This window comes from Lolium rigidum, chromosome 5, assembly GCF_022539505.1.
Source record: "Lolium rigidum isolate FL_2022 chromosome 5, APGP_CSIRO_Lrig_0.1, whole genome shotgun sequence".
NCBI classification, from domain to species: Eukaryota; Viridiplantae; Streptophyta; class Magnoliopsida; order Poales; family Poaceae; genus Lolium; species Lolium rigidum.
This window is the reverse complement of record NC_061512.1, coordinates 251,736,709-251,749,573: the sequence shown is the minus strand read 5'-3', so window position 1 is coordinate 251,749,573 and position 12,865 is coordinate 251,736,709. Positions and strand designations below refer to the sequence as shown.

The window sequence follows — 12,865 nt, the reverse complement described above, 5'->3', positions numbered from 1 at the left end:
TTCTCTCTACAAACCATGGTAGCTTTACAAACCTATTGTAAGTGCTTAAGAAGAAAGCCCACTGAATAAACTCTTGAAAGAGAGATAACAAGCATGTAGCGCTGTTCGGCTTCGGACCTATGATTTGGTCAGGCTACAGACAAGCAGGAATGCATGATGGCCTGTGGGCTTTGTTCACCGCAAACAGAAACAGGAGTGTGGGTTTTCTTGTCTATGACAAATTGGCAAACACCACACGTTCATAAGCACAGTGGTTGATAATGATAAGACATTTTTATCTTACTCGTTTCCTGGTGTTCAGAGAAAACAAAGAACATGTTATATGGTGATTTTTTTACGCTATCTCTAAAAATTATTGTTTGCATATTTCTTAAATTTTGGCATGGTTTTTCTGAAAGAAAATTAGAAACTGTGTGACTAAGATAAGCCATCTCATTACCCACAAACAAAAAGATAAAACATGTAATACAATGGAGAGAAACGTCCTACCTTTCTTGTTAAGAGATCATCTCATAGCCAAGAGAAAATAAAAATCTTTTTCTCTCTCTTTCACCCGAGTAATCATCGTACTACGTGTCCTATAACCTATTCTACATGCCCCAATAGTAAATTCCTTAGAGAAAATAAGCAACGGGGATCGCTTCGGGTGCTGTCCAATCTTCTTGAAGGACAATTTTCTTCTAGTCGTACTAGGAAAAATTGTCCGGCATGGCACAAAACACGAAAAATGGTATCAGAATCTAATAACCGAGACTAATTTCGGTGGTTAGTATGATAAACTCATTTTAATTTGGAGGATACATTTTAACCTCTGATTGGTCAATAAAAGATAACAATTCAAGATTAGTGATTAAAAGCACTAAACCCCTTATGTGGCTAGCTTCCCATGGCAAAAAAACCACCAGGTTAACAAACCCTCAAAACCGCAAGTCCCATGCGAGACTTTTGCCGCAGCACACCCACACTAACCCTGATGCATCAATGCATGTCTCTTCCCCCTAACACCTCGAAGTTCTTGATTCTCATCTTGTCGTTGCGGTCGCCCCTTTCCGAGAGAACAAATCCGCGCGCTCTTGTGTCAGCGGCCGAGGTGAATATACTACAACCGGCACCAAGGTATTTCTCCGTGCCTCTCTCTATCTCTCTCTCGGCTCACAAGCATTATGCACGGGGTATGAGTTACCACGTGCTCTCCTTGTTGATCGTCTGCCGATACAATTACATTCAGAAATGTAGGTTTAAGAGCGAACAACGAACCAAATTGACGGTTACCTAAAAGACTGATAAATGTTACAGTATATGTTAAAATTTCTCACTACCCGAATTATCGATGAACAAAATTCAGTTTAAAACTGAAGGGGCAGTCCAAATCGTGGCCGCGATAAATAAGCTAGGCTCGCATATGGGCAGTTCACCCATTACCAGCCCAATGCTGAGTTTGTCTGCTTAAGAAGACAGGCCAGGTTGCTGAAGGTGACAATTAGGTTAGCGGGAGAATGCACAAGAAATCGCGTATGACTGCTTCCCTCCCGACCCACGCAAAATCAGCCCATTTAAGGCCCATCCATGGTTCTTGAGTTGTTTTCAACCATGTCTGCTCTTTTTCTGCATGTTTCTGTCTAGCTCAAATGGATTTCGAGCAACCAGCTCAATTGCCGAGCTTGTCTGCTTAAGAAGATAAGCAGGTTGCTGAAGCGGGGAATGCACAACAAATCGCGTAAGACTTCTTCCCTCCCGACCACTGCAGAATCAGCCCATTTAAGGCCCGTAGATGGTTATTAAATTGTTTTCAACTATGCCTGCTCTTTTTCTGCATATTTCTGTCCAGCGTCCACGATTTTGCTTTTGGTTTCTACTTTCTACTTGACTGCTTCCATCGACGGCTTCCTGCTTTCTGAAAAAGGATTCTCATAAGAACCTAATTTTATTTTAAGAACCAAGGCATAGTTGGGAGATGGTGGGCACATATTGATGCATGCCTACCCGCCTTATTTCGATTCTCTGCACTCGCAACCTAGGTACTCACTAAAATCTTCTATAAAAAAAATAAGCCAAGTGCCTCTTCTCTCTCATCTCATCAAAATTTAAGAACCTTAAATTTTATATTCCCGTAGTTTCCGCTTTCTTCTGTGATGAATAGTAGACAAAACTGAACTTGATGGGAAATGATGCTAATAAGTCTGCAAGAATTCATATATGAAACCTTTTTTGTGAATTCAGTTTGTACTGAATTTTGGGCAAAAAATCATATATGAAACATTCTTTTTGAAATAACACGCAAATTCAGTTTGTACTGAATTTTAATATTCTGAAATGACATATAACTCGACTGTATACTTCAATGTGCGAAGAGTGCAGCAACATATTGTGGATGTAGAAGATATTTTCTATATTGAACGCCCTGTTTACATAAGAATGTACATTTCCTATCTCAAGCATGAGCATTTACATCATATTGTGTTCGGTGTGGAAAGAGAAACCAATTTGATCGTGCTAATTGCGATTAAATTTTCTGCCATCGATATGTGCACGAAACACGATAAAACTAATGTGCCGCAACTTATGTGTGCACATCACTAAATAATCGGCCGTATGTTAATGGAATAGGGCCAGGGACGGAGACAAGGGGGACGGGGGGGGGGGCGCAGCCCCCTATGCTCATAATTTTTCTTTGAACACAAGCAATGGTAGCTCCTTATTTGGGTGATTTTAGCTAGCTCTGTCCCCCTTATACTAAGATTGCCCCTCTTATACTTCATTCCTGGCTCCGTCCCTGAATAGGGCATTTCAGTTTTTGTGCCACGAACGAGAATGGGCGGCGTATCGCGATGTGTAGAGCGAAAAAAAGTGATGGGTATGTAGTTTTCCCGATGCAGTTATCCCCGTGGCTTTTTTTTCGTGCTAGTGTGAGCGCGGAGATTAGGAAAGGGTCCGTGCATATAAAGCTGCCGCGGTAAGTGTCTGGTGTTGTAGTGCAATATATTAGTAAAGACTATGAGCGTGGATATTTGTTTTGCTTTTTATTTTCAATTTTTTACAATAAGTCCATGCAGAACCATATTTGGGAGTGTGATAATGATGATACCAGTGTTTGGTACTCTTATTTATGTCACACTAATTTTTCTCAACGTATCGGCTATTCAGTATGAGTTTAATTCTAAATTTCACTATTGCCAAATTTTTTTTGAAAGCCGCATACGACGATCGAGGAGATAAACTTGGCACCTCTAGAACTCATATATTATGATCTATACGAGGTGAATAGTGTGTTCACAAAAGGTGAAAAGAGATATTTCATAACTTTGATTGATGTTGTGATTAAATTTTTCTATGCTTATTGGTTGCAAACTAAAGATGAAACTTTAGACTATTTTATAATTTATAAGACCGAAGTTGAAAATCAACTAGAGAGAAAGATCAATCATGTTAGGTCAGATCGTGATGGCGTGTATTTTCCAAAAATATTTGAAAAATTATGTGAGGAACATGGAATTATTCATAGGAGGACATCTTCCTACTCGCTCCAATCAAACGAGGTTACTGAGAGAAAAAGTCGCACACTAACTGACTTGGTGAATTCCTTGTTAGCAACTTCTAGTTTATCAAAGGCATGGTGGTGGGATAGGGGATTCAATTTTGTGGCATGTCCTGAATAGAGTTCCAAACAAAATTAGAGAGAAAGCCCCTTATGAAAAGTGGGTTGGGAGATAATGGATTGTATCTTTCTAAGTTATGCTTAGAGGAGCACTGACTATAGATTTTTAGTAGTTAAATCCAGGTACCCGATATGCATATTGATACTATTAAGGAATGTCGTGATGTAACATTTGAAGGATATGCATAACACGCTAGAATTTCTTTTGAGATAATTCTTAAATTTATTACATTAGAAGGTTCTGAAGAAGGATACCAATAGGACTCCTACCATGAGTAAGAGGCAGATGACTAGAAAGAAGTTTTCTATAACGGGATGGACTTTATTCTTTTTAATGGAACTCGAACTTGCGACATGGACTTGGCCCACATTGTTAGGGCTCAGATGATTTCCATGTGTACCTTGTGGATGATACTCCAACATCCATTGCAGATGTATATGCATATCCAAACGAAAATGATTGGAAAGATGTTTTCTATAACGAGATAGAATTTATTCTTTCTAATGTAACTCGAACGTGCGACATGGACTTGGCCCATGTTGTTAGGGTTTACTGAGACGCTCTATACGAAATCCTGCACGGTTGCCGCTGCAAATACACATTACAACCGAGGTAGGTTTTGCCTCCTCTCGTTGCTTGCGCCGCCAGTATAGTCTACAACATCCCGAGCGTCGACGTGCACCGACGAACATGAGAGCACGTCTTCGGGACCACTCAATCTTGCGATCTTGTACTGGAGAGGTCGAATTAGTTTTTCGGAAAGTGCTCCCCGTGTCTGCTCCCGATCTTCAGCACAACATGTCTTTAGCTCGTTGCTGCTGCTAGGTTGCGCCTTTGTCGCCAACTCGCCACTTCTATCGCCGCTGCAAGAACCGTTACATCACCTGCAATACTTGTTTAACGTAGTCTGTGAGTACATGTTTAGCTCCTATTTGTTTTTGTTCATCATGTTGTCGAATGCATTTAGTATCTTCGAGTTACACATGGTAGTAATAGTTGTTTATGTCAATGCTTTCTATTCTAGAATTAACTATGGATGTATTGCATAATTATCCAACAGCCAATACATTTTATAATACAACCAAAAACATTTTACAAATACAAAGGTTGAACATAGTCCATTTTCACCCTCTATTTGTCCCCATTCAAAATATCTTGGAAAGTGGCGAACTAAATCGACGGAAATGTGTCACTTGAATTTCAAGTAGGAGGACTTGGACTGCACATCTGCATTGTGCCGCACAGAAAGTTAGTGCTCCACGATGCACAACTCTCTTCGGCCTTCGCCGACGTCGTGTTGCTCGCGAGTTAGAAAAACGGTCTGTCACTCAAAAGCGACGCCGCAGCGCGAGCGATCTCTTTCTTGCTCTCACCGCACCGGCGGACCCACCGTCGTCACCTCACTCCGGCGGGCGGACCCGCAGCAGCGCCGCCACCAACCAGCCCCCGACCTCCGACCCTCCCGCCTTGCAGGTTACGCCCCCAAATGAGTCACCTTCGCTTCCAAACCCCGCAAAATCCCCCTCCCGCCCGCGAAAAACACCTGCCGCACGCCGCCGCGCCCCTGCTCCCGCTCAGGCGTTGCTTCCATTCTTTCCATCCACCCGCCGATGCGATGCCGACGCCCCAACCCCACCCACCGCCCTGCCAGCGCCACACCACCGCGCGCCGCTCTGGCTATATCACCACGCATCCAACCTCCGGCACGCTTAGCCTCTTCCCCTCCATCTCTCTCACACCCACTGCCACTCGCGCGAGCTGCGCTCCGGCGAGGAGGGGGTGAGCCATGATGGAGTCGGGGGCCCATCATCCCTGCGCGGCCTGCGGGGACGACGCGCACGCCACCTGCCGCGCCTGCAGCTACGCGCTCTGCAGGGCGTGCCTCGACGAGGACGTCGCCGAGGGCCGCACCGCCTGCGCGCGCTGCGCTGGGGAATACGCCGCATTCGACACAGGTGTGTTGTGTTTTACACCTTTACTTAACAGGGGTTTCAGGGACGAGCTTTTCTCTGATGGGATTGATCTCTGTTCCAGCGCATGCCAAGGGGAGCACCGTGGAGGAGGAGGAGGAACAGGAGGTGGAGGACCAACTTGCCGCCGAGGGTCTGCGTGGGCGGGTCACCGTCGCCAGCCAACTCACTGATCGCCAGGTGAAGTCACTTATTCCTGTAATTGTCCAAATCTCGGTAGCTCAGCTAGAGATAGACCTTCAGACCTTTTTGACAATGTTGGATGGGATTTTGTTGCAACAGGAGGAAGTGAGCCACGCCAGGACCATGAGCAGCATGTCTGGACTTGGGAGTGGTAGGCATACTTATCTCTGTTTTCTTGAGATTTTTCCTCACTTGATGCCACTTGAGAACTGAAATTCTCCACTCGCTCTGGATTTGAAGAATTGAATGATGAGTCTGGGAAGCCCATCTGGAAGAACAGGGTCGATAGTTGGAAGGAGAAGAAGAATGAGAAGAAAGCCTCAGCCAAAAAGGCTGCGGCCAAAACACAAGTTCCGCCTGTGGAAGAACAGATCATGGATGAAAAGGAGTAAGAACTACACATCCATATATACATCCTTTAAATGATTACTCGAGACCGTCCCCTTGTATATATGTATTCGTTTTCTGAACAAATGAAAATAGTTGTAAATATCTGATTGATCATTTTTCATATAATCATAAGCACATATTTAAGCTCATTCACACAAAATAGTTGTTTTAGATAGTTAGATGCCAGCTGTATTTTAATTGATCTTGATTCTATCTTACTAGATCCCAAATACGATCTTTAACATATCCCATATACTAAAGTTCATTGCTGAAGCTACTCTGGAAATGGGATGTTGTATTCACACTTCATATCTCATTAACATGCTTCATTCAGACCTAAGCCACACAATATGTTTCTTAGCTTGGCCTATAACCCCACTTTCTTGTTTATACATCTTAACGTCTAATCTTCCCAATGTGGATTCAACATGTTTAACTTTGCTTAGTTTGGGACCTTTTTGAACTTCGCCTCTACGACATTATAAAATGACATTGTGTTATATTTCTTGAGATATATCATACCACCTCTCCTCATAATCTTAGGATTTTGGGTGAGTTGGTTGGTGCATATAATTCAAGTGTTTTAATTTTTATATGCTGTCAATTTACTGTAACACACCAAACAATTTTGCAGTTTGACAGATGCATACGAGCCACTTTCCAAAATCATTCCTATTTCGAAGAACAAGCTCACACCTTACAGGGCGGTCATTATTATGCGGCTGGTAGTTCTCGGGCTCTTCTTTCACTACCGTATCACAAACCCTGTCGACAGCGCCTTCGGTCTCTGGTTGACTTCGGTCATATGTGAGATCTGGTTCGGTTTCTCCTGGATATTGGATCAATTTCCCAAGTGGTGCCCTGTTAATCGGGAGACTTATGTTGATAGGCTGATTGCACGGTATGCTTAATAGTAGTGCCACTAAAACTATTTATACATTAGTAAGTATCTGTATCCAGTGAATTTCATAGTCCATGCTTGTTCCAGATATGGAGATGGAGAAGATTCTGGGTTAGCACCTGTGGATTTCTTTGTCAGTACAGTGGATCCATTGAAAGAGCCTCCGCTAATCACTGCAAACACTGTGCTGTCCATTCTTGCGGTGGACTATCCTGTTGAGAAGGTCTCGTGCTACGTCTCTGACGATGGAGCTTCTATGCTCACATTTGAATCACTTGCTGAAACTGCGGAATTCGCAAGGAGATGGGTTCCATTTTGCAAGATGTATGCCATTGAGCCACGAACCCCTGAGTTCTACTTCTCGCAAAAGATTGACTACTTGAAGGATAAAATACACCCGTCTTTCGTCAAGGAGCGTAGGTCTATGAAGGTAGATTTCGATTGCATAGTTTGGCAACGCCCTTATTTTGGCAGCTTACATTTTGCTGTTGGTTATGTAAATAAGCATTGTGTTTCGCGCAGAGAGATTATGAAGAGTACAAGGTGAGGATAAATGCTTTGGTTGCCAAGGCTCAGAAGACACCCGAGGAAGGTTGGGTCATGCCAGATGGGACACAATGGCCTGGGAACAACCCCCGTGACCACCCTGGCATGATTCAGGTAATTTTATTTTTCACTACTGAAAGATCAATCTAGGAAATTTGTGGTCATATGGGTCAATCATTTTATAAGACTATATAAGGTGATTTTTTAGAGTAATTGTATGTTCTTAGCTCATAGGCATGAGAATATTGAGGTTTATACATGTTATAGTACTGAAGTTTGCGCTGCCATTTGGACTTGAAAGTTCCATATGACACTTGCTTTTGCTTTCCTAGTAAGATATAAGCAACTGCTAAGTGCTAACTTTTTATGACCACTGAAGATAGAAGAAAATGTTCACGGCTTATAACCTGTACAGATTTCATGCAAAACGGGCATTCTCTCTAAATTCATTCATTTACTGTTCAGCATATGATTGTTTACCAGTGTCTGAAATATCCTTGCTGAAGTTGAACATACGTGAGATCAGGTTCCAGTTACATGATTAAGAGTTGTGGTTTGCAAATGTGGAATCTATGCTTCTCTGATATGATGTTTGCTGATTCTTCCTAAAATTCCAACAAATAGTTGCCGTGTAGGTGATAGCGTCTTGATGAAACTTACCCTTAGCATATTCGTGACTTCTGGCCACAGGTTTTCCTTGGTGAGACTGGTGCTCGCGACTATGATGGAAATGAGCTTCCTCGGCTAGTGTATGTTTCAAGAGAGAAAAGACCAGGATACCAACACCACAAGAAGGCAGGGGCTATGAATGCTCTGGTAACTCCTTATTTAGAAAGAATTATCCTATTTAAATGAGCTTAAATGTGAAGTTACTAAACAATGTTATAATTTGGCAGGTCCGAGTATCTGCTGTTCTGACAAATGCGCCCTACATTCTTAACCTTGACTGTGATCATTATGTTAACAACAGCAAAGCTGTGCGTGAAGCGATGTGCTTCATGATGGACCCTTCTGTTGGTAGAGATGTCTGCTATGTGCAGTTCCCACAGAGATTTGATGGGATTGATCGCAGTGATCGTTATGCCAATAGGAACGTTGTGTTCTTCGATGTAAGCATTCTTCCACTCATGTGCATTGCGTCTTCATATCTTTACCCAACTAATATGTCCATACTTATTATGCACAGGTTAACATGAAAGGGCTTGATGGCATCCAAGGACCAGTTTATGTGGGAACTGGTTGTTGTTTCTATAGGCAAGCACTCTATGGTTATGGGCCACCATCTCTTCCTGCCCTTCCAAAATCTTCGGCTTGTTCATGGTGCTGCTGCTGCTGTCCCAAGAAAAAGGTTGAAAAAACTGAGAAAGAAATGCACAGAGATTCCCGTCGAGAAGACCTTGAGTCTGCCATTTTCAATCTACGGGAAATAGATAGTAAGTGCACGAACCATGGGGGACAAAATTTTCTAAATCTTATGAATTTCGTATTTGTAATATTGGCTACTTTTGCAGACTATGATGAGTATGAGCGGTCCATGCTGATCTCTCAGATGAGCTTCGAGAAGTCGTTTGGGCAGTCTTCAGTATTCATCGAATCAACTCTTATGGAGAATGGGGGTCTTCCTGAGTCTGCAGACCCATCTACACTGATCAAAGAAGCCATTCATGTCATTAGTTGTGGATATGAAGAGAAAACTGAATGGGGAAAAGAGGTTTATTTCTTGCACTTCAGTGTCTATTCTTATGCTAATAAAGTACTTGGCGATACGTTAATATTTTTTTCTGTTCACTAGGCCTGACTGCTTGTTTCTGCTTTTGTGCCAGCTTGGTTGGATCTATGGGTCAGTTACAGAGGATATTCTGACTGGGTTTAAGATGCACTGCCGTGGGTGGCGATCGATCTACTGCATGCCACTAAGACCTGCATTCAAGGGGTCAGCCCCAATCAACCTTTCTGATCGTCTGCACCAGGTTCTTCGATGGGCTCTTGGTTCTGTCGAGATCTTCTTCAGCCGGCACTGCCCGCTTTGGTATGGCTATGGCGGTGGCCGTCTGAAATGGCTCCAGAGGCTGTCCTACATAAACACCATCGTCTACCCCTTCACCTCTGTTCCACTCGTTGCATACTGCTGCCTGCCTGCCATTTGCTTGCTCACTGGCAAATTCATCATTCCGATTGTAAGACTTCTGACGACATTTATATACACTGGTATTGCACTCTGATGACTATCATTCTTTAGCGACAATAACATTCCTGCTGTCAATATAGCTCTCCAATGCTGCGACAATATGGTTTCTTGGCCTCTTCACCTCCATCATCCTGACAAGTGTCCTCGAGCTGCGGTGGAGTGGCATTGGCATTGAGGACTGGTGGCGCAACGAGCAGTTCTGGGTCATTGGTGGCGTTTCTGCTCACCTCTTTGCGGTGTTCCAGGGTATCCTCAAGATGGTTATCGGGCTGGACACCAACTTCACTGTCACAAGCAAGGCCGCGGAGGATGGCGATTTCGGTGAGCTGTATGTGTTCAAGTGGACAACAGTGCTGATCCCGCCTACGACCATCCTGGTGCTGAACCTCCTCGGGGTGGTGGCTGGGTTCTCGGACGCACTCAACAGCGGTTACGAGTCATGGGGGCCGCTCTTTGGCAAGGTGTTCTTCGCCATGTGGGTGATTATGCACTTGTACCCGTTCCTCAAGGGTCTCATGGGCCGCCAGAACCGGACTCCCACCGTCGTCATACTCTGGTCTGTCCTGCTGGCCTCGGTCTTCTCCCTCCTCTGGGTCAAGATCGACCCCTTCACCACCAGCGCCGAGACCGTCAACACCGGGGCCTGCAGCAGCATTGACTGCTGAGCAACTGCCATTGTTTAGAGGTGCAGTCGTGCCGGATGTGTGTATTTGATCAACGTGAAGACAATTGGTTTACTCTCAGGCCTGACCACCATCTGAGGTGATATGGGCTATTTTGAGTGATATTTTTGTTGTTGTAGTCTCTGTTATGGCAAGTTTTGATGTTAAAATTGCTGGAAGTGTGACCGGCAAAGTTGTGTAAAGCATACCTGTAGAAAGGAGCAAAGAATATTTTATATGAACAATGATAACAAGAAAGATAACATGTCATTTCAACCAAGAGAAGAATTAGCCAAAAGCATGTACACTCGGCCTTTTAAATCGAGATCTTTTGACTGTGTCACTGCGTTGCTAGTTTGCAGAAATGCAAGTGCATGTTTCGAACTCTCCGTGCAACCAACGTGGTGCTCCTACAGGCCCCATTTTTCCGATGGCAACTTCTCATTATAGTTTTGCGTTATACTAATCACTCTAGCCAAATAGGAGAACGGAACACATAATCTATCATCATCAGACATTCTAGCTCGACCTTTCCAGCACCAGCTTTTCGGCTACCATTTTCTGCATTACAAGCATCAGATCGGAATGCTATTAAGTACTGAGGCTTTCTCAATGAAAAAGCAGCACTAGTGAGGCATCAACCACTTGTACTACCTAATTTTCATGAGGACGTGAATTAGAAGTACACACGCGAGGACTGCCGGACCGTCGATTGATTAATCCTATCTGTCAAGAATGTTTTGGCTGCGCGCTGTGGCTAAATGATGCCCTGGTGTGCTCGCACTACTGATGCAGCCTAGGATATCTCCGAGGCCAAATTGAGTACTGAACTACTCATGCTAATGCTACTTATGAGCTAGATTTAGCTTGCTATCGTGGCCAGCGTGGTGAATTGGTGGGTCTTGATTGCATAAACGAAGGGGGCCGGCATGAGTGGGAATCAAGCCATCGTTTGATGCTTGTACTACTTAATCATGGGCGTTCATTAGGACGGCTATCCATCATTCTTTCGGCAAATTGCCAATGCAAAGTGTAGAACACAGAAGCAGCAAAACTTGACAGCAGGAGATCAACACTTTGACATGGCAAAGTGGGCAATATGGATCTATACTCTAAGCTTCCTTCAGTGGGCGGGAACTGAGTTTTTCTTTTAGACCAGTCCCCAAAAATTTCCCTTTAGATCATGATCAAGATCAGGTGACAGTAGAAGAGGATTGATTGGAAGTCTGGAACTGTGGGTACAAAGGTCAGTCTGTATATATGATAGTGGTCAACGAGGTACTGTGAAAAGAGAGATCACTGCAGTGCCCTTGCGAGAAGTAGCAGTGCAAAGTGACCACTGTCGTAGCTAAGTTGTGCATGATGTTGCGAAGAGGAAGAAGGGACCAGCACGGGCACGGGTGAGCCAAGCTGAGCTCTGTATGATGGCCGTGCGAATCGAGGGTGGTTGGCAGAGTAGGCTTCAAGCCTAAAATAAGGCAGGCACAGGAAAGTCTATGGAGAAAGAGGCAGGGAAGGGGAATGCACTTTTCTTTTACGAGTACAAGTTCTTGTCAATCATCACTCCCTCGCGACCTCCCTTCCTGCATAACACGTTTACACACACACCTCAAGTAGAGTAAATACGTGATAGTGCGGCTGCTATTCACCGACACGCGACACCCACCAAACAATGCATTCTCCTGCATAAACAATCATGCATATTGGCGGGTGTTAAGTTTTGAAAGGCCTGCCTGCGAATGTGTGAATGTAACAGTGCACCTTATACCTAGAGTTTACTGGATCAGGTGATATTTGATCGTGCACATTTATACTTTTATTCCGATCGTTTGGTTATGGAGGGAGCGGTGCGGAGCTTTGTTATGTATTACCATCAGATGACATTCTTGTTTATAGTCAAATCAGAGGCGGAGAATATCATGAAGACCGGTTTGGAGGACTAGCGATGGAGGTTCAAGTCTGTGTAATGTTGAGGGACTTACTTGGTATTCTGGGTTTCACTGTAGCAGTATGCAAGTGGGGACGGCAGCACATGTGAAGTTCAGAGTCTTATCTTTCAAGGTGAAAATTCAAGATATGGTCTTAATTATTTGTGCCTCGCAATGGCCTTGTTGAAGACAGTGTTTTGAGAGCGGGAACTATCTTCAGTGTGAAAACCTAAAACCTTTTGATCGGGTGACGATGACGCTTGTACACTGTTTTTCCTTCTTGGAGACGTTGTTTATGGAGCCAGGAGTTCAGGTGCTGTCTTGGCGGTGGATGTACTGTTGCTGCTAGAATACCCGTAGCGGGACTTTTCTTTTCTTAGTTTCTTTTTTCTCTTTTTAGTTGTGTGCATCTATACTATCATTAGGGTATTACGTTGTTGC

General features: G+C 43.9%; 1 protein-coding gene across 3 annotated transcripts; it reads left to right on the top strand.

The window, feature by feature from the left end:
• The first annotated feature begins 5,442 nt into the window (after positions 1 to 5,442).
• Positions 5,443 to 10,776, top strand: LOC124655019 (cellulose synthase A catalytic subunit 4 [UDP-forming]). Of its 3 annotated transcripts, none has more exons than XM_047193992.1 (13): positions 5,443 to 5,611; positions 5,691 to 5,806; positions 5,909 to 5,960; positions 6,050 to 6,197; positions 6,834 to 7,100; positions 7,188 to 7,530; positions 7,623 to 7,760; positions 8,337 to 8,462; positions 8,543 to 8,755; positions 8,833 to 9,079; positions 9,158 to 9,357; positions 9,470 to 9,823; positions 9,915 to 10,776. In XM_047193992.1, the coding sequence occupies exons 1-13, from the start codon at positions 5,443 to 5,445 to the stop codon at positions 10,497 to 10,499; spliced, it is 2,958 nt and encodes a 985-aa protein (XP_047049948.1). In that variant the 3' UTR covers positions 10,500 to 10,776. The 3 variants fall into 3 exon arrangements, 2 of the variants coding, with proteins under 2 accessions (XP_047049948.1, XP_047049947.1); XR_006988544.1 differs by having other exon boundaries at positions 5,446 to 5,611; positions 8,833 to 9,357; positions 9,915 to 10,566; positions 10,597 to 10,776; XM_047193991.1 differs by having other exon boundaries at positions 5,446 to 5,611; positions 8,833 to 9,357.
• The last annotated feature ends 2,089 nt before the right edge of the window (positions 10,777 to 12,865 follow it).

Coding starts and splice junctions, on each gene's coding strand:
- LOC124655019 (XM_047193991.1), top strand. CDS start 5,446: ATGGAGTCGGGGGCCCATCATCCCTGCGCGGCCTGCGGGGACGACGCG. Junction 5,807..5,908: donor GCCAACTCACTGATCGCCAG/GTGAAGTCACTT, acceptor TTGTTGCAACAG/GAGGAAGTGAGCCACGCCAG. Junction 8,463..8,542: donor CAGGGGCTATGAATGCTCTG/GTAACTCCTTAT, acceptor ATAATTTGGCAG/GTCCGAGTATCTGCTGTTCT.